This window comes from Musca autumnalis, unplaced genomic scaffold (genome assembly GCF_047663935.1).
Source record: "Musca autumnalis isolate F117 unplaced genomic scaffold, ASM4766393v1 scaffold_4, whole genome shotgun sequence".
NCBI classification, from domain to species: domain Eukaryota; kingdom Metazoa; phylum Arthropoda; class Insecta; order Diptera; family Muscidae; genus Musca; species Musca autumnalis.
In genome coordinates, this window is record NW_027411977.1 from 45,949,178 (window position 1) to 45,969,250 (window position 20,073).

The window sequence follows — 20,073 nt, forward strand, 5'->3', positions numbered from 1 at the left end:
AGGGTTGTTAAGCAATCACATGTGTGTGTGTGTCTGAGTGTGCCATTGACAATACGCACGGCAAACGTTTCCCAAAAATACTTGTCGTTTCGGTGGTGAATGAAACAACTAGGCAAAGCATAGCCGAAGTTACATTTCACCAATCGTACGGTTTCCATCTTTTTACGTTGAAAAGTTTGTGTTTTTGTTTTGGTTGTGAGAATGAAACGATTCAGAGAAGCTGAAAAGTTTGTGGCTTTGTGTGATTGGTACGGGAATCGTTTTGTTTCTTTCCGTTCATTGCTATACAATTCCAACCAAAATGCCGTTTTTTTAACAAATAAATGAAAAACAAGTAAAAAGGCTTTGCCGACAGAGATCAGAGAGAGACCCTCAGCCTATGTGAACTGAAACTTTCATCTACGTACAGACCTAATGTATTTAGGGTCTTCTCAGAATTTTGTGTCCCTTTTTGGACATTTGAACTTGCCAACATAAATGAATTAGGATTAAATTTCAAATGTGTTGCGGAGGAGGTACTTAAAGGAATGGACCATTTTGTCATATCTTTTCGATTGTCTTGTCCACGGAAAACATAATATCGCTGTAAACAGGGCCACAGCGAACGCCATCGGTATACATTTCCAAAGAATCTTCGACACTTAAACAAAAATGTTGATCTTTTATGGGGGAAGTACCCTTAGGAGATCCAAAATTTGGACCAAATGGGTTGCCCCGTTCAAGAGATATCGTGCATACCATTTTAGGGACTTTTTTAAATATTGTTGGGAAGTACCAACCGATTTAAGTCTTTTTCCTTTTCGCGCTACATCAAAGATTTTTGGTCCATAGGTTAAGAAAAAGTTCCCCAGTACAAATCTGCTCGGGAGCACATTTTTGGTTGTTGCGAAAAAAAGTTCGCGGTTTTAATTCTGCTTTTAAGAATAAATTATTATAAAAACGCTAAATATTTAAATGAGCACACTAAAAAGTTATCACGAAGGGACGTCAGTAAGTAGATTGCATAATATTTGTAAAATGTTACTCAGTATTCGCGGAATTTACAACAAATTGACAAAACTTTAAATGTGATCCGACTTTTTTCGAAATATTGGTCCATTTAGCCGTAAAAAATTACAAAAAAAGTTTTTAATAAACATTTTGCAGGGAATCAAATGAGACCAAAATTATAATGATCGGGATAACAGTTTGGATGTTACAGCCAAAATAAGCACAATTTTGGGTAAAAAACAAATTTTGGTTGAAAAAATAGTTTCAACATGAATTCTAGTATTCTAGTGAAAGTATTGAAAAAAATCTATTGGAGTACTTCTTTTATTTTTCTTGAAACTCCCAAGAAAATGGGCGGATTTTGCTTTATTTACATTTACATAGAAGGTTCCCCATTGAGGAAAATTATCGGTTTGTTGAGATAAATCATTCGGCTTCTTAAATGGAAATTTAGTTCACATAAACCATTTTAATTTATATGCGTGTTTAAAATATGTGTAAATCGCGTAATTATCAAAATCACTTTGTCCGTATGTGATTATCGTGTATAGCAAGACCATATCTTTTAATTTTTATATATTTTTCGAATTATAATTTGAATGGTAAGATGTAGCATCGGCTGCATCTTTGCATTAAAAAACAGGCAGGTGCATACCGTCGTCGTTTATAACGTCATATCGCTTATAACGACGAAAGCCAAAAGTCCCGAATTCTTGCCCTGTATATTCCACACAAATAAATATCGTTTATAACGTAATATCGGTTGTAACGTCGGTTTTTTGTGGAATATTTGAATTTTGCTATCGATTATAACGTCGAACCCTACGAAGAAGAACAAATGCTCTTAATATGTGTTGTATGTTTCCAATTTTAAACTCAAACAACAACAAAATATCAAGCATATGCACATCATGTTCGAAGATGGGTTTGGACAACTTAATTGAGACTCACATGTAGGCGGTCTTAAGTCAATTAAGCTTGAATTTTTGCCAACCAATGTCAAATCATGATTCCATCCCGGCGAAGGGAATTATCAATTGGCTTCTCAGTTTTTGAAATGATGCCTTTTTAGCGAAAAACCGAACTCTTTAAGTGTCTAGTATTCTCATATGAATGAGAATCACACTCACTTTTCGGCTTTTCCAAAGAAACACCAAAATCAAAATATTTTGCAACATGTCAGCACGTATCAACTAAGAATTCTTCGAATTCTGTGAGTGTGATTCTCATTCATATGAGAATACTAGACACTTAAAGAGTTCGGTTTTTCGCTAAAAAGGCATCATTTCAAAAACTGAGAAGCCAATTGATAATTCCCTTCGCCGGGATGGAATCATGATATTGGTAGCTATCAGTAAAATTTTGCAACACTGTCAGTTCGTTTTGAAAAACATTACTCTCTGTAATAGAGGGTAATAAATGAAGTTGAGCCAATGGGGGAATACTCCACTCAAGCAATCGAAAATGAGATTGAATCTTCAACAATAAACAAAACAAACATTTAAAACTTATGTTGGGATTAGAAGTCCCAAACTAAAATAACAGACTATTTTAAATAGAACCATATCCTTTATTAACGTAATATATCTTTTTATTTTTTTGTTTTTAAGTAATTTATACGTAGGTATATAGAATGAAAAACATAAAAAATTAATTGAATTAATTTATTTACTTATTAAAACAACGTATCTATACCCAAAAGTCACTACACATAATATAATTTCGTCTCTTTTTACAGTGTTTTATTTAACTTGCTTTGGTGTGTGTTTAGTTCAAATCTGGTACCTCATTTTTAACACGGTTCCAGTTGACCAATCGAACTAAAACTTTGCACACTTTTCAGATTTGGATGACAATACACGAATATGAAATCAAAACCGATATTGGTCCATTTTTACACTGTTTTATCTAATTTGCTTTTCAAATCTGGTAACTAATTTTTCACACAGTTGCAGTTGACCAATCGAACTTAAAATTTGCACACATTTCAGATTTGGATGACTATACATGAATATGAAATCAAAACCAATATTGGTCCATTCTAACAGTGTTTTTACGGTGTCTATCTTAACCCCCTTTTCAAATCTGGTAACTGGTTTTTAAAACGGTTGCAGTTGACCAATCGAAGTAAAACTTTGCACACTTTTCAGATTTAGATGACAATACGTGAATATGAAACCAAAATCAATATGGGTCCATTTTTTCCTATAGCCCCCATATAACGGTACCACCCGATTTCCGGTATTTTGCTTTTCAAATGTGGTAACTCATTTTTCACACAGTTGCAGTTGACCAATCGAACTTAAAATTTGTACACATTTCAGATTTGGATGACAATACATGAATATGAAATCAAAACCAATATTGGTCCATTTTTACAGTGTTGTACAGTGTTCAATTTTACATGCTTTTCCAATCTGGTAACTCATTTTCCACACAGTTGCAGTTGACCAATCGAACTGAAACTTTGCACACTTTTCAGATTTGGATGACAATACATGAATATGGTCCCAATTTTTCCTACAGTCCCCATATAGCGGTACCATCCGATTTCAGGTATTTTGAGGATTTTACCTTCATTTTGAGACCGAATTGGCTGTAACTTGTCATTTGGAGTCCCCAATGGTACAGAAACTTCTCCGCCAACAATTGTTGACATAGGTCCAGGTTTTGATATAGCCCCCATATAGTGGTACTACCCGATTTCAAGTGTTTTAAGGATTTTATCTTCATTTTTGGACAGAATTGGCTGTAATTTGGCATTTGGAGTCCCCAATGGTACAGAAACTTCTCCACCAACAATTGTTGACATAGGTCCAGGTTTTGGTATAGCCCCCTTATAGCGATACCACCCGATTTCAAGTATTATGAGGATTTTATCTTCATTTTGAGACCGAATTGGCTGTAACTTGGCATTTGGACTCCCCAATGGTACAGAAACTTCTCCACTAACAATTGTTGACATAGGTCCAGATTTTGATATAGCCCCCATATAGTGGTACCACCCGATTTCAAGTGTTTTAAGGATTTTATCTTCATTTTTGGACAGAATTGGATGTAACTTCGCATTTGGAGTCCCCAATGGTACAGAAAAATTATGGACGCTATACCAGGTTTTGGTATAGCCTTTATGTAACGGTACTACACGATTTCAGGCATTTTAAAGTTTTTATCTAAATTTTCGGCCTAAATTGACTGTAATTTTGTTCTAAGTGGTCAAAAAAAATGTATTTACTAAAAAGTTAAAAATAAAAAATAATTAAAAAAAATTAAGTTTCAGTGTTCTATTTAGAAATGCACTTAAAACTAGAAAATAATTTGTCGCTTAGCCTCAATAAATATATTCTTTCTCATGATGAAATCTCTAAAATAAAACGCTTGCATTTAAATTATAAATGGTGGCAAAATTAAACGGCAAGCGTTTTATTTGAGAGATTTCATCATGAGAAAGAATATATTTATTGAGGCTAAGCGACAAATTATTTTCTAGTTTTAAGTGCATTTCTAAATAAAACACTGAAACTTTATTTTTTTAAATTATATTTTATTTAAATATCGTTTATAACGACTATCGCTTATAGCGTCCGATTTTGGTCGGTCCCTTGACCGACGTTATAAGCGATTTCGACTGTATATCTATTTCAAGAACCGTGGATATAGCATCACACACTATTCTTTGGGATAAAATTCATGTAGCTCTCTTAGCAGTGAAGTTTTTAAATCTCTGTTCTCGAAAAAACGAAGATGATGTACCAGTTTTTTCATTGCAGTGGAAACGATCCACAGAAAACGCGATAAAATGCGCTGATTTTTTTTTTGTAGATGATTTTGTAGATGAATTTTCACGAGTAACGATTTCTTAGCTCCGCAACGTAAAAATCTAAAATTTGCAATAAAGTACGAGGAAATCGAATGTAACAATTAGGCCCGAAAAATATGACATTCACGACACAAGAAAATGGGCGGGGCAGAATCGCGAGTTTTACAATCTTATATATAATTTTTGGAAAAACCTGTTTGAGGAACGAAATGAGAAGAAAATTTCAAAAAACCATTTAAAATCTGGCTACAAAATCTCAGCATCATTTAATGGTAGACACAGCTCAATTTTTTTATTCGTTAAAAGTGTGGTTTAACACAAATCGAGAGAAAACAAAAAAAAGACACGTTGGCTTCAACCCATTTTACCCATTTTTTGACATAAATATAGCTTCCATGCAAATTAACTTTTAAGGCCAATATTTTTTTCCAAGTCGAAAAACATTCCATTTAATTTGTATAAACAACCACAATTCGCGAGTTATAAAAGTGTAAAGCTTGGCTTCAACTATGTTAAATTTTCAAAAAATTTGCCCATATACCCTCGGTAGCATAAATGCTTAGGGTATAAATATACTCGCATAGCTTGTTCGCAGGATCGGGCGGGTTTTATTATTTAACTTTGTAGGCTGTGTAGTATATATTTCTGTACCTATGTTTTTAAAGCGTCGGTCAATTGTAAAATACGTCTCGATCCTCTATAAATTGACTTGAAACTTCTTGACAGCCGAAAACCTATGTAAACTATCAATGGGTTATATCTAAATTTCCTGTAAAACTATATCTAACATTGGGGTGAAAAGGCATAACAAATATTTAGCAATAATAGCATATTATTTTAAAACAAAGTTTTCAATGTAAGCTGTGCACAATTAAAAGTAAATATTTACAAATAATAGAGAAAGTGGATAAAAATATGAACAACATCTACACAACACGACACCAACGAAGGAAATAATAACAAGGTACCACTGCCAGTCTTACATTTTCTTTAAACTATAAGAAAATCTCCAAATAAAGAAAATAATATTTACTAAAACAAAAGAAATTGTAAATTCCTAAATCGTCGATTCATTCTCACACTGCATGAGAATGGAAATTTGAGGTATTACTCGAAAGAGCTCGTCGTATCATGATCATGTGTTTGATTTGTATGGAGACTTCGTGAAAACGTCGTCGCACCATAGACTGGGCCAGTGTTGTACTGTTCGTGTCTCGGGATGGACGTTCCCGACAACTACTAAACCAAAATAAAATTAAATTTCAAAAAGAAAATACAATTAAAAAATAAATAAAAGCAAAAAGGACGGCACAATATTTTGTAGGCATATTTTTCAAATGATTTGCTACTTACCGATTCGTTATCAATTGTTTAACCTTTCGTTTCATGACAAACAGCATGAATATGAGGAAACCTTGCACCGCATTACAAATATCGGCGGCATAGAAAATTTTAGCCCATTTACTTTCGGGTCCAACAAAATATGAAATGATTTCCAGGGACCAGGTAACGCCCATTACCAAAAAGAGGCGTAAAAATAAGCCAAACCTGGGAAGATAAATTATCGATAATTAACAACAGTTAGAAGGAATTAAAAATAAAATTACAAATAAATGTTATACTTGTCTTTCTCCTTCTTCAGATTACGTGTGCTGTCTTCTTTGGCCATAATGCGGGCCATTTCCTTTTGTACTCGATGGATTTTCAAGGCCGTCATAACAAACATAATGATATTGGCCACAATTATAAACATAATTGGTGTAAAGAAGTAAATAAAACCGGCCCAAGTGGTCACTGGAAATGTATGAGTCACAAATATATGAAAAAAGACACACACACAAACATGTTACTCACTATTTATCCAACAATAGTGGCCACCACCGATACCCGGTTTTAGATCGTCCTTCAAATGGTCCGGCATATCAACAAATTCCTGTATATACCATGTGGCCAGCAGACACAGCACCGGAATGCCCCAAGAGTACAACGAATACATGATAAAACGTTTCTTCTCCAACGAACGATTGATGCCACGAGTGCCACGAAAATTGTGCCATAAATCAAAACTGATAACGTTTAACCAGAAAAAGGCAGCCATAAAGAAGTAATAACATGTGTAACCTTTCAAAGGGACGACAAAACAGGACATGAAATTAATTTTAGGCCATACAATTTTAGTTAACACACCCATCCACATTCCATACTTACCCAAAACTTTGCACTCAATACCCATAACATTCATGTGAATATTTAAAGCGCCGACACTCATCAGGGAATAGCCCACAATAAGACCTAATAAATAGCACACCAGAGATTTGCCATGTTGGTTGCGTAACTCAGGTATGGCCAAATACACAATAATGGTCAGCACCATAAACGGTATGGAGAACAGCATGGCATAGGCATTGATGATTTTCACTGTACCCCGACCCGAGCCAATTTCACAATTGGCGGGATTTAAATAACGAATACTGGTGTCGTTCACATCTAGCGTGGTAAGCATACAAAAGTCCTGCCTGGTTAAATATAGCTCTCCTGATTCCACATACAGGGTGCCGTTCTGAAAAAGAAGTTTAATTGTAATTAGTGCGATTCTGCCAGAGGGATAATTTCGGTAAATAACAAATGTTCCGAGAGTATTTGGTTCGCCCAACGGGCGGATAGGGAAAAACCGAGCATAAATAGCGACGTCATATAGCGATCATAGCGTGCTCTTGGATATACTGCATTACACTTTAAGTATGTGTAGTAGTCAAAATGTTGTGCAAGGAATAATTCTCATTCACCTGTCACTAGTAAGTAAAATAACACTGTGCAACAAAATTCAATTCTTTTTCAAAATGATGGGAAATATTGAGTAGATTATGAAAGTAGAGCTAATATGAGGCACGTGTAAGTAAGCGGCCCATTTTTGGTATTTTCGAAATATTTGAGTTAAGATATCATGGAATCCTTGCATTTTAAGTATATAGTGTCTTTGGTAACTTTACTCAGGAGGATGTGAAATGTTGAATAGAAATATTCTTCCCTTTTCACTTTTCATATAGAACTAAGATGTATGCATGTTGCAATGACTCGAAAAAAGAAGGGAAACATTTTCATAACAAGTAAAAAAGTGTCAGTCGGCTTTGCCGACAGATATATACCGTCAGCCAATGTGACGCGAAGCTTTTACCTCCGGACAGATCGAATGTATTTACGGTATCTTCAGAATTTTGTGGCCCTTTTTGGACATTTGAACTTGCCGACAAAAATGTGGATTATGAATTAACTGCACTAAGACACAAATGTTGAACTTTTGTAGGGCAGGTACCCTTAGGGAGGACCGATATGGGCCATTTTAGAAGATAAACTAAATTTTGATAAAATATTAGGAGAACCAAAGTTTGGACAAAATTGGTTGCCCCATTCAAGTGATATCGTCATAGCATTTTAGTGGTATTTTTTTAAATATTGGGGAGAAGTACCGGAAGTTGTGGACCGGTATTGCCCCATGAAACTAAGTTTGGATATGATATAATGAAGACCCAATGTTGGACCAAATCGGTTCAACAGTTCGAGAGTTATCATGCACTTCGACCGCCACACCTTTCGGGCTGTTTTCCCAAGAAATATGGACTTGCCCCTGAAAAAAACTTTCACTGTCGTAATGGAGGTAGCGAATGCAAATCGCTTCAATTAAAATCAAAGTGATTCGAGGGCAGGTCTTAAAGTGAACTCATCCGAAAATTTGTGTGAGAGGTACCAGAAGAAGTAAACAAATATAGTCCATATTCGAACCTGATCAATATCTGGTATATATATATATATATATATATATATATATATATATATATATATATATATATATTAGGGAGTGCAAAGTTTGGATAACATCGGTCACTCCCTTCAAGAGTTATCTTGCGCACAATTTTTCCGAACATTTTTGAACTTTTGTGGGGGAGGTACCTGAAGAAAAGGACCGATATGGCTTATCTTCAAGTTTAAACTATGTTTGTACAAAATATTATGAAGGCCAAATTTTGGACCGAATCGGCAGATCCCTTCGAGAGTTATCTTGCGCTCCAACCACTTCACACGGTGTCATAGGGGCTTTTTGAAATTTGTACTGTTGTATGGAGGACAGTGAATACAAGTTGTTGCAACAAAAGTCGAAGCGATTCGAAAGCAGGTCCTAATCTGAACTTATCAGAACATTTTCGAACTTTTGTGGGGGAGGTACCGAAAGGAGTGGACCGATATAGCCCATCTTCGAACTTTAACTAAGTTTGGGCAAAATATTACGAAAGCCAAATTTTCGACCGAATCGGTTGATCCATTCGAGAGTTATCGTGCGCTCCAGCCAGTCAGGCAGACAGACAGACAGACGGACGGGCATTGCTACATCAACTCCAAATTGTCTGAAACGGATTTCGTCCAAACCATTATTTCGATGGGGCACATTTTGCCCGTATGCGAATGGTTTGCGGATGTATTTGTCGTTTTTAGGGCCCCCAATACACATCACAACTTCTTAAACTTAACTTTGCGTATAACCGCTGTAAATTTACAAAAATTAGGCTGGATGTCAAACATTTAATATGTTTAGAAAATATGTATTTCAATCGCAATAAAATTTGTGCCATCAATTTTTCGATTTTTGTCCACGTGCGGAACCACTGTGCACTGTAGTAAAAGGTAGGAACTATTTAAATTGAGTAATGTGATTACAATGGTATAGATTGGGATCGAAGGTTTATGTGAAGGTAGCTTGGCAAAACTGCACATTTATATGTTTGGCAGCTGCCGACATCCGTGCAGAGTGCGGGGACAAACGGCACCTGCAATATTGCAATGAAGGTAGCTTGCCAAAACTACACATTCATATGTTTGGCAGCTGCAAACAACCGTGATGAGTCGGCATGTGCAGGCAAACGCGGGACCTTCGGAATATCTCAATCCCACGACGGCGAGTTCTTCGATACCGGATTGAGCCGGAACCATACAACATCCGTGTTTCAGCCAGCGGTTGCCACCTCAGTGTACACATGTTTGTATTTGTATCGTTTCTGCGTTGGGATCAGCATATCCCGGAATGACTTTGGTCGGTGCCGGGACGGAGGAAAACCTAGGACCAATTTGTATGTGGTCAGTTTGTCACATCCGCATCTACTACGTTAAAACTTCGGTGAGTTGCAATAGATGCCGAGAGTGGGTGCATCTCAAGGAATCGTCCATGCGTCCAGGAAACAATGCTCAACAACTACCGCGGTTTATAGGGTTGTGATGGTTACAACCTACTAAGGAAGGATCGCACCAGAAGTGTAGATGGGGATTATCTTTCCTATAGCACCAATACAATACATGGAATGTATGGAGAGTTGCTCAACTTATACATCCCGCCAATAAATAAGTGTACTCCAGGTTATAGGTCCCACATTAGCCCGATTTTAGAAGGTCATAACCATCTGTGACATTCAGTCATCAACAATGACCAAAGGGGTATAGTGCCGGCTGTGCAGATTGATACCTCCTGCCACAGCTGAGAGCATGGTCCTCAAGTCCCTAGCCGGCAGCACTTGGGGTGCAGATAACAAAATCTTTTTGACCACATATAAAGTGATAGGTCGGTCTGTGGTCAAGTATGCACCGATGGAAAAATATTCAAAACTGTCAGAATGCAGCCCTCAGAAGTACAACATGGTGCCTCCTCATGTCATCTGTGGACCATCTGCAAGAAGAGACGAAGTTTTTTCCAGAACGCAACACAAAGACGTGTTCTCGTTTCAGTGCTTGCTTGGATGTTACCGTTAGAACCATCCTAATAATCATATGGTGGATAGGACTCCTCCACCCAGCCATGTCAGAAGGTATCTTTATGATCTGGAAAGCGAGGTTCAACGTTACAAGGGGGAACGCCTAGATCTTCAAGCCTATCAATCAGGTTTGGATAGCAGTCACACGGCGGAAGTTTCAGACATACTGTCGTACGAATCTATACCAGCTGCCACGACAAGCCAGAGTTGTTTTGGTTCAACTACGCTCGGGATGGTGCAGCCGTCTAAATTCCTACAGACACGTATTGATGACAAAGTGCAAAATATGTATCCAACATGCGACTCGCACAACATACAGCAACTTTTCAACACCCTGGTCTGCCATACATAATAAAATGAACTCCAGTAGCTTTGTGGTTACAACCACCGTAGTATGGAGGGTATACTACACGGGGAAAAATGGCCTCTCTAACATATGTCCCGAACATATTTTGCAGCAAACACATATTTGTTTGCAACCAGTTCCAAACATAACATATATTTGGGTCCTGCAAGCAAATATATGATTGGGTGCAAACAAATATTTGTTTAGATGAAATATAAATACAAACCCAAAATCCACAAAAAACACATACACCAGAGCAAGGCAATGTGTCTCCAGTGAGCGTAAATTTATTCTCGCTCACAACCTGTGTAGACTCTAACTGGTGGTGGTATCACTCACGGGAGACCCATTGCTTTACTCCGACATACACACATTTATAAATGTTGTTTTTCTTTAATTGAAGTGTATAGAAACACCAAACGCAAAAGCAACAACAGACGCGTAACATAAAACACATTCACCTCCAAATTGAAGTCATCAACGGGATATCGTATATGAAAAATGTATTAATGTTATTACCAATATTAAATGCGATTTTTAGTAACCAAACTTCTTCATAAAGGACTCGAAATATTAAATTACGTTAAACTAAGTTTGAAAGAAACAAGAAGTTTTAGGGTTATCTTCCTCAATAGCTTGGACCTTGGACCATAATCTTAGGAAGTATTGACTTACTCCGGAAAAAGATTGTACCTTTGTAAATGAGGCCACTAGAACAACCTACTGTAAAAAGAATTAAAACGATGAGGGAAGCTCTTAAACTTCACTTTTTTCGAATTTTGTGTGGGATGTATCCGAAGAAGTGGACCGATATAGCCCATATTCCAACTTCATACATGACTGGATGAAATAATATGATGTACAAAGTCTGCATCAAATAGAAACTCCCTGCGAGAATTACCTTGTGGATTTGCCATTTTGGTTGGTGTCGTCAGGGTTTCTTGGAACATTTAGGCCAATATCTCAGGAAGTATGGACTTGCGCAAGAAAAAAGTTTACCGTCGTAAAGGGAGCCGCAATGACAACCTGCTGAAAAAAAATCAGGACGATCCAAGAGGAGCTCTTAAACTTCACTTTGTCCGAATTTTTGTGGGTACCTCCCGAAGGAGTGGACCGATATAGTCCATATTCCAACCTGTTACATGACTGGATGAAATAATATAAGGTGCAAAGTCTGCACCAATCAGAAACTCCCAGCGAGAATTATATTGCGAATTTGTCATTTTGGTTGGTGCCGTCAGGGATTCTTGGAACTTTTAGGCGAATATCTAAGAAAATATGGACTTGCGCAAGAAAAAAATTGTACCATCGTAAAGGGAGCCGCAAGGACAACTTACTGAAACAAATTTCAAAACGATCCCAGAGGAGCTCTTAAACTTCCCTTTATCCGAATGTTGTGAGGGAGGTACCCGAAGGAGTGGACCAATATAGTCCATATTGGAACCCGATATATATCTGGTAGGAATAAAACGATGTGCAAAGTTTGGACCAACATATATTTGTGTGGACCCAAACATAATACGTTTGAATCCAAACATATATGTGTTTGCAACCAGTCCCATGCATATATTTGTTTGAATCCAAACATATTTCTAACATATATTTTTCTGCGTGTAATATTCTTTTTCAGTTTGCTATGCATTGAAATAATAATTTGCGAACCCGCAGAACTACTTGCCTCATATAACGGCACCCTTCCGGTTTTTCGGTATTTTAAGGGTTTTAGCTAATTTTTGTACCAAATTACCTGTAAACCTGAAAGTTCTCCACTTAAAATTATCCACATAAGTTACTGTTTTGGTATAGCCCCATATAACGGTACTTCCCTATTTTCGGTATTTTGAGGGTTTTAGCTACAGTTTTGGACGGAACTACCCTTAAATTGACATTTGAGATTACCCGCAGTCACGAACTTTCTTCACAAAAATTGTCAACATAGGTCCATTTTTTGGTATAGCCCTCATATAACAGTACCTCCCGATTTGAGTATTTTGAAGATTTTAGCTATATTTTTAACCCAACGAGATGTAATTTCACATTTGAGTTCTTAGCGGCCACAAAACTTCTTCACAAACAAATTGTCAATATAGGTCCATGTTTTGGTACTATAGGCTCCGTAAAACGGTATTTCCCGATTTGCGATATTTTTAGAATTTTAGCTATTTTTTTTTTACCGAAATACATGTAATTTCACATTTGAGATTCCCAGTGGCTACACAACTTCTGCACTTAAACTTGTAAACATAGGTTCATGATTTGGTATAGCTCCCATATAACGGTACCTCCCGATTTTAGGTTTTTTGGGGGTTTTAGCTACATTATATACGGGCTATATCAATGCATGGACCTTTGCGAAAATTTTTGGTGGAGAAGTTTCGTGACGGCAGGGAATCTCGAACGTCAAATTATGGGTAGTTCAGTCACCCGTAATTTGACGTTCGAGATTCCCTGCCGTCACGAAACTTCTCCACCAAAAATTTTCGCAAAGGTCCATGTTTTGATATAGCCCGTATATAATTATATCTCTCGATATTAGATGTTTTAAGGAATTTAAATTTACTTTAGTTGACCGAACTATCGGTAATTTGGCACATCATTGCACAATGGATGCGTCCAAGGACAAAAATAAAAAAAAATCATGTCATAATTTAAAAATTGAACGATGCTAATCTCTTCTAAATATTCCAAATTTATCGAAACTCAACTTATTTTTGCGATTTTTCGCGGTTCTTCAGTGAGAAAATGCTTACAACCAAGAGTAGTTTTGGAGAAAAAAATATATTTAAAAATGCATTGTCCACAATTTCAAATAATTCCAGAACTTTAATGAAACACAAAAAACACATTTTAAAATATTACATTTAATACTCACCTCAAATATTTGCCAAGCATCGTCGGGATATGTTTGTGGATCCAAAGCGAACATTGATTCACATGGGCGAAATGGAACAACAGCAAATTGACGAAATACATCAACGGTTTTTTGTGCACCATTTCGAAATGTGACATTTATCGAGTGTGGCCAATCACTTTCACTTGAACTGTCGACACATTCGGTGCCGTTATGCATCTGACCATAGGGACAACAAAAGTTCACACATGGCTTCAGTTTGCAAATACAACCACGTATGTGGGGAGCAACTCGGGTCTGGGTCACAGCATCTTTATAAATATAATTATAGACACCAATCAGATGGTGAGGTATTATAACACCATCGTGGAGATATGAACCATTTGCAAATCTGTTATCCGCTGTAATATTTACGGTCTGAAAGAAAAAACACGGTGTATGGAAATCACCGCGTAAATGCATTTTTTCCAATTCATCACTTGATGCATAGGCCCATAGTTCCGGAACGAAAATAAATATGAAGATTAAAATTATCACGGGCAGACGTTTTAAATGTGTGGTGGTCATATTTCCAGATTCTATAAATGCTGGCCAATGGAGATAATATAATCTGTAATAAATAGAAGAGAAATGAGATTTCAGAAAACAAATTAAATATTTCATTAAATGAGATTTCAGAAAGCAAATTAAATATTTCATTAGATAATATGTTTAAAATTTCGTATAAATTATTCAAATTTCGCACCACTGTAAATACAATTTTTGTGAGGCAGTCCAAATTAAGGCCCCCTTAAACATACTACCTGTTTGATTAATACAGTAAAAATAACAATTTTGAATATAAATATAAATTAAGTATTTAAATAATTAAACTAATGCTCCATATTTTTCATGGAGGTGTACTTTTTTTGTTGTTTTTCTCTTATTCTTTGTTATTATAATATATGTATGTACAAAAGCCACCAACCACATGTTGCACATTACTACTGCTCCACATTCTGCCAATCCTTGCCCCATTTTATTATCTACATAGTTAACTAGTTAACGCCACATACTACAATTGTAGTATCCTTGAGTCAACAACCTCTTTAAATATTTGTTAAACAGCAGTCTGACGTATCCTTTCAACGTACACAGGCATATGCATGTGTGTCTCGATATCATTAATCATTCTAATATTTTCTTTACACACGCTTTAGTTATTTATTTATTTACTATTAGTGAGTTTATATTAGGGTTTTCTGAAAATACATAAGATAAGATGTTCAGATGGAGGAGATTACTGTCCAAAATTACTAATCACTGGTTTCTATTTTTATGCCCTCCACCATAGTATGGATGCTATATTAAGTTTGTTTTTCCCGGTGTAACTCATCGACATAATCATTTGCGACCATATAAGACATATTTTTGATCAGGATAAAATGTTGAGCCGATCTACCAATGTCCGTCTGTTGAAATAACTCTAGCATCCACGAAAATTGAGCTAGAGTGCTATATTTTTGCACCCGAGTATCTTTTTTCAACAGGCATGTCAAGTTTGAAGATGGACTATATGGACCCATGTTTTGGTATAACAGCCATACAACGGATGATTTTAGCTTAAATTTTTAACCGAAGCATCTGTAATTTAGCATTTGAAGTTCTTAATAGTCACAAAACTTCACTTCACTAAAAATTGTCAAATGGTCCGAGTTTTGCTATTACCCCCATATTCCTCCCAATTGTAGGTATATTGAGGTGGTCAGCTACATTTTTTGACTGAACTTAAACAAAACTTCTCCCTAGAAATTGTCAACCTAGGTGCAGGTTTAGTTATAGCCCTCATATACCAGTACCTCCCCATTTTCGGTATTTTGACGACTTTATCTACAATTTTTTGACAGAACTATACGAAATTTGAGGTTCCCTGTAGTCACGAAACGATTCCGACAACAATTGCCAACAAAGGTCCATGTTTTTCGGTATTTTGAGGATTTTAATTGAAATTGTTTATCGCACTTCCTCTTATTTGGCCCTTTGGATTCCCTGCAGTAACGAAACTTCTCTACAAAAATTGTCAAGATAGTTCCATGTCCGGTATTTTGAGGGGTTTAACCAAACTACCAGTAAGTAATTTGACACTTAAGGTTCCGTGTAGTATTGAAACTTCTCCACCAAAAATTGTCAACAAAGATCCATGTTTTGGTAGAGCCCCATATAACAGTACCTCCCAATTTTAGGTATTTTGGGGGTTTTAGCTACATTTCTGACCAAACAACCTGTAATTTGACACTTTAGGTTATCTGCAGTCACAAAAATTCTCCGCTAAAAATTGTCACCAAATATCTATGTTTCGGCATAGCGCTCATATAACGGTACCTTCCAATTAAAGGTATTTTGAGGAATTTAGCCACATTTGTTGGCCTAACTATGTGTAATTTGACATTTGAGATTCTCGACATAGGTCTACACTTTCATAAAGGTACTGCCCTATTGAAGACATTTTTAGACACATTTTCCGAACTTATTTCGACACCTCCAAATAATAGTATGCTAAGTCTAAAAAGTGAGTTTTGCAGGAGAAGCCCTCAAAGTTTGGAAATTTTTTTGAACTTCAGTACTATGCTAAGTCAATATTTGTTTATAACTTCTGTTCGGATTGACCGAACATTACCAAAATTAGACAGAACTTAAGTTAAAGGACGTTCGACACCTCTAAATAATAGTTTGCTAATTCTGAAAAGCGAGTTTTGCAGGACAAGCTCTAAAAGTTTGGAAATTTCTTTGATCTTCAGTACTATGCTAAGTCAATATTTGTTTACAACTTCTGTTCGGATTGACCGATCATTACCAAAATTTGACAGAATTTAAGTTAAAGGACGTTAAATATAAAAATGTAAAGAACTTGAAAACATGCTAAGTCGACTTAGCATACTATTGTTTGGAGGCATCGATTTATGCATTTGGGGTACCCGTGGTCGAAAAACTTCTCCACCTAAATTTGTGGACAAGAAAGGAAATGTTTTAATCCATTTTAGTTCAGAATTCTTTAGGGTGGATGGTATTAAAAGTTAACGACTATTTTTAATTTTTGATTATTCGTTATAGAATCATTAATTTTTAACCCATGTAAACGTTTCCTCGAATTTGTATATCCAATAAGAATTCCTCATGGCGTTTTCTAATATTTTCGATACACCCTAATATGTATGTGTATATTTAAACATACATATATGTATTACACACATACATTTTGTAATCATTGTTATCATCGTGTAAATACTAATGTCAAACTGTCAATAATTCTGCAAATATTATGAACTTCCTTAAGTTAACCGTCAAATGTTATATTGGGGGGTTGTTTAATCTCACGGAAAATACTTAGTAAAAATCATAGACAATGAAGATAACTTTGTAAGCTAATGTATATTCTACATGGTGTAATGATATTATCCACACCCGCCTTGAACGCTAAACGTTGCATAGTGTGGCCGCAGTGGACAAAAATCGAAAAATGTGATGTTAACTTTTATATATGTATGTTTACGTTTCTGTCTAACATTAAACACATCAGATACGACGAATCTGAAAGAATTTTGTCGATATGAATGAAATATGACAAATATTGCTCAGGTAACCTAAAGCGATAATCATGTGAAAATTAGACGAACGTAAAAATAATTATTTCTGAAAAATTTGTTGATAATATTAAAAGTTTTGGATGGGGATTTGTTGGATGAGTTGGCTAAAAATATAAAATATTAGTACAATAAGTTGACATCAGCTGAACATGGGCAAAGTACAGTTATCAAGAATTTAACATTTAAATTTGATCAAAAATATAAATTTTTAATATTTCGTAGGGTATATCTATTGATTGCCACCCTTTGCCACCTTGGCTCTATAGAAAATCCTATTCGATTAAAATTGACCGATTTATAGAAAATCAGTATGGAGCCTATATCTAAATCTGTACTGATTTTTGCGAAATCAAAATCAGTAGAACTGAACAGGGGCCTGAGGAAACATCCCATGTTAAATTTGAAGGCTATTCATCAAAAATTGAGCGATTTAAAGCAAAATCGGGGAAAGATATATGTATATGGGAGCTATATCCAAATCTGAAACGATTTTTGCGAAAATCGTGAAACGACTCAGGGGCCTAAGAAAATAACACATATTAAACTTTAAAGCTATTCGATCAAAATTGAACGGGTTGTATCAAAATCGGCAAAAGATATACATATATGGGGGCTACATCCAAATCTGAACCGATATCGACCAAAGTTCATATTTTTCATTCCTGTGCCCTTATAAGTACTTGTGCATAAATTCATCAACCTAGATCAACGCCTTCTATTTTTGTTCACTTTTGTATGGATGCGGCAACACTGGGAGAAGTTGCGCAGTGGACAAAAATATTTATAATAGTCGGATCAATCTGGTCAATCTAAAAATAAGTAAAAAAATCTTTAGCCAAAAAATCATCAATATTGGTCCAGTTTTTCCTATAGACCCCATGTAGCGGTACCACCCGATTTCAGGTATTTTGAAGATTTTATCATCATTTTCGGCCCGAATTGGTTGTAATTTGACATGTGGAGATCAAACACTTTCTGCGCAAAAAATTGTGGTCTTAGGTTCAAGTTTCGGTATAGCCCTCATATTACGGTACCTCCCTATTTCAGTTATTTTGAGGTTTTTATCTACATTTTCGGTTCGAATTGGTTGTAATTTGCTATTCGGAGTTCTAAGTTATCAAAAAAACGTCTCCGACTGGTATCGTATACAGGTAAGGAAACATATTATTCCATTTGAGGTCAGAACATTTCATAGTAGGGGATATAATAAAGTTCGGTGCGACCGAACTTTACATTTTTACTTCTTTTTCATATTATATGTAGCATCATACATATATCAAAAATATACAAATAAAAAAATACACTCATAAGTAGATCCCTAAACAAAAATGTCTAAATATGTAAAGAAAAACACCAAAACAAACAATTAAAACACAAAACAAGGAAGAAACTGAGAATACAGTAATACGGCATATTCACTGAAACGACCAGAGGCATCGTCAGTATTTTTAATGTCACACACGAAAATGCAAATACAGATATGCAGCTGGAACAAAATTTTTTGTAAAATTGGCACTATTTCGAACATTCTTCAAAAAATTTGGAAAGTGGCGAAGGATGGCGAAAAATCCACAAAAAAATATTACAAAAAGTGTGATTTTCAGCACATTTTATGCGAATAATGTTTACAAATTTTTACGTAAAAGTAATTAGAAAACCTTGTAAACTTCCATTTCGAAAAAAACAATTTCAATTTTCCTTGTACAAGTCACTACCTTACTGATGTTTTTATACCCTCAGAATTTATGCTAACCAGGGTATATACACTTTCATACGGGCAAAATGTGCCACATCGAAATAATGGTTTTAGACCCCAAGTATGTTTGGACGAAATATGTTTCAGACAATTTGGAGTCGATTTAGGAATGTCCGTCTGTCTGTCTGGCTGGCTGGTGCGCACGACAACTCTCGAACGGATGAACCGATTTGGTCCGAAATTTGGCTTTCGCAACATTTTGTCCAAACTTAGTTTAAGTTCGAAGATGGGTTATATCGGTCCACTCGTCCGGTACCTCCCGCACAAAAGTTCGAATATGTTCGGAAAATTTGTGCGCACGATAACTCTTGAAGCATGTAACCGATTTGGTCCAAAGTATGCACATCGTAAAATTTTTACCAAACTTAGATGAGGTTCCAATATGGACTCAATCAATCCAAGCCTTCCGGTACCTCCCACACAAAATTTCGGAAAAGTTCAGTTTAGGACCTGCTCTCGAATGGTTTTGATTTTGGTTGCAGCATCTTGTATTCACGGCCCCCCATACGGCGGTACAAGTTTCATCAGGGGCAAAACCCTACTTCCTGAGAAAATAGACTGAAAGGTTCAAAAAACCCCTATGACACCGTGTGTAGTGGTTGGAGCGCAAGATAACTCTCGAACGGATCTGCAGATTCGGTCCAAAATTTGGCCTTCGTAATATTATGTCCAAACATAGTTTAAATTCGAAGATAAGCCATATTGGTCCACTCCTTTAGCTACCTCCCCCACAAAAGTTCAAAGATGTGCGGAAAAATTGTGCGTACGATAACTTTTAATCCATACTATGCACATCCTAATATATCTTCCAGATATAGATCAGGTTCGAATATGGACTATATTTGTCTCCTCCTTCTGGTACCTCTCACTCAAAATTTCGGATAAGTTCACT

At 36.0% G+C, this 20,073-nt stretch overlaps 1 protein-coding gene across 8 annotated transcripts in view; it reads right to left on the bottom strand.

Annotated features, from left to right (window-relative positions):
- The window catches only part of mthl10 (methuselah-like 10), a 111,132-nt gene that overhangs the window by 8,341 nt on the left and 82,718 nt on the right, over window positions 1–20,073 (bottom strand). For 4 of the 8 annotated variants that reach the window (XM_073986934.1, XM_073986930.1, XM_073986931.1 and 1 more), the window contains 5 exons: window positions 13,824–14,412; window positions 7,019–7,370; window positions 6,665–6,931; window positions 6,433–6,604; window positions 6,164–6,358 (listed from right to left, as the gene is read on the bottom strand). In XM_073986934.1, coding sequence (XP_073843035.1) covers window positions 6,164–6,358; window positions 6,433–6,604; window positions 6,665–6,931; window positions 7,019–7,370; window positions 13,824–14,369 — 1,532 coding nt within the window. In that variant the 5' untranslated portion in view covers window positions 14,370–14,412. Of the gene's footprint in view, window positions 1–6,163; window positions 6,359–6,417; window positions 6,605–6,664; window positions 6,932–7,018; window positions 7,371–13,823; window positions 14,413–20,073 lie in introns of all 8 variants that reach the window. The other 4 variants (XM_073986928.1, XM_073986932.1, XM_073986929.1 and 1 more) reach the window with 1 other exon arrangement.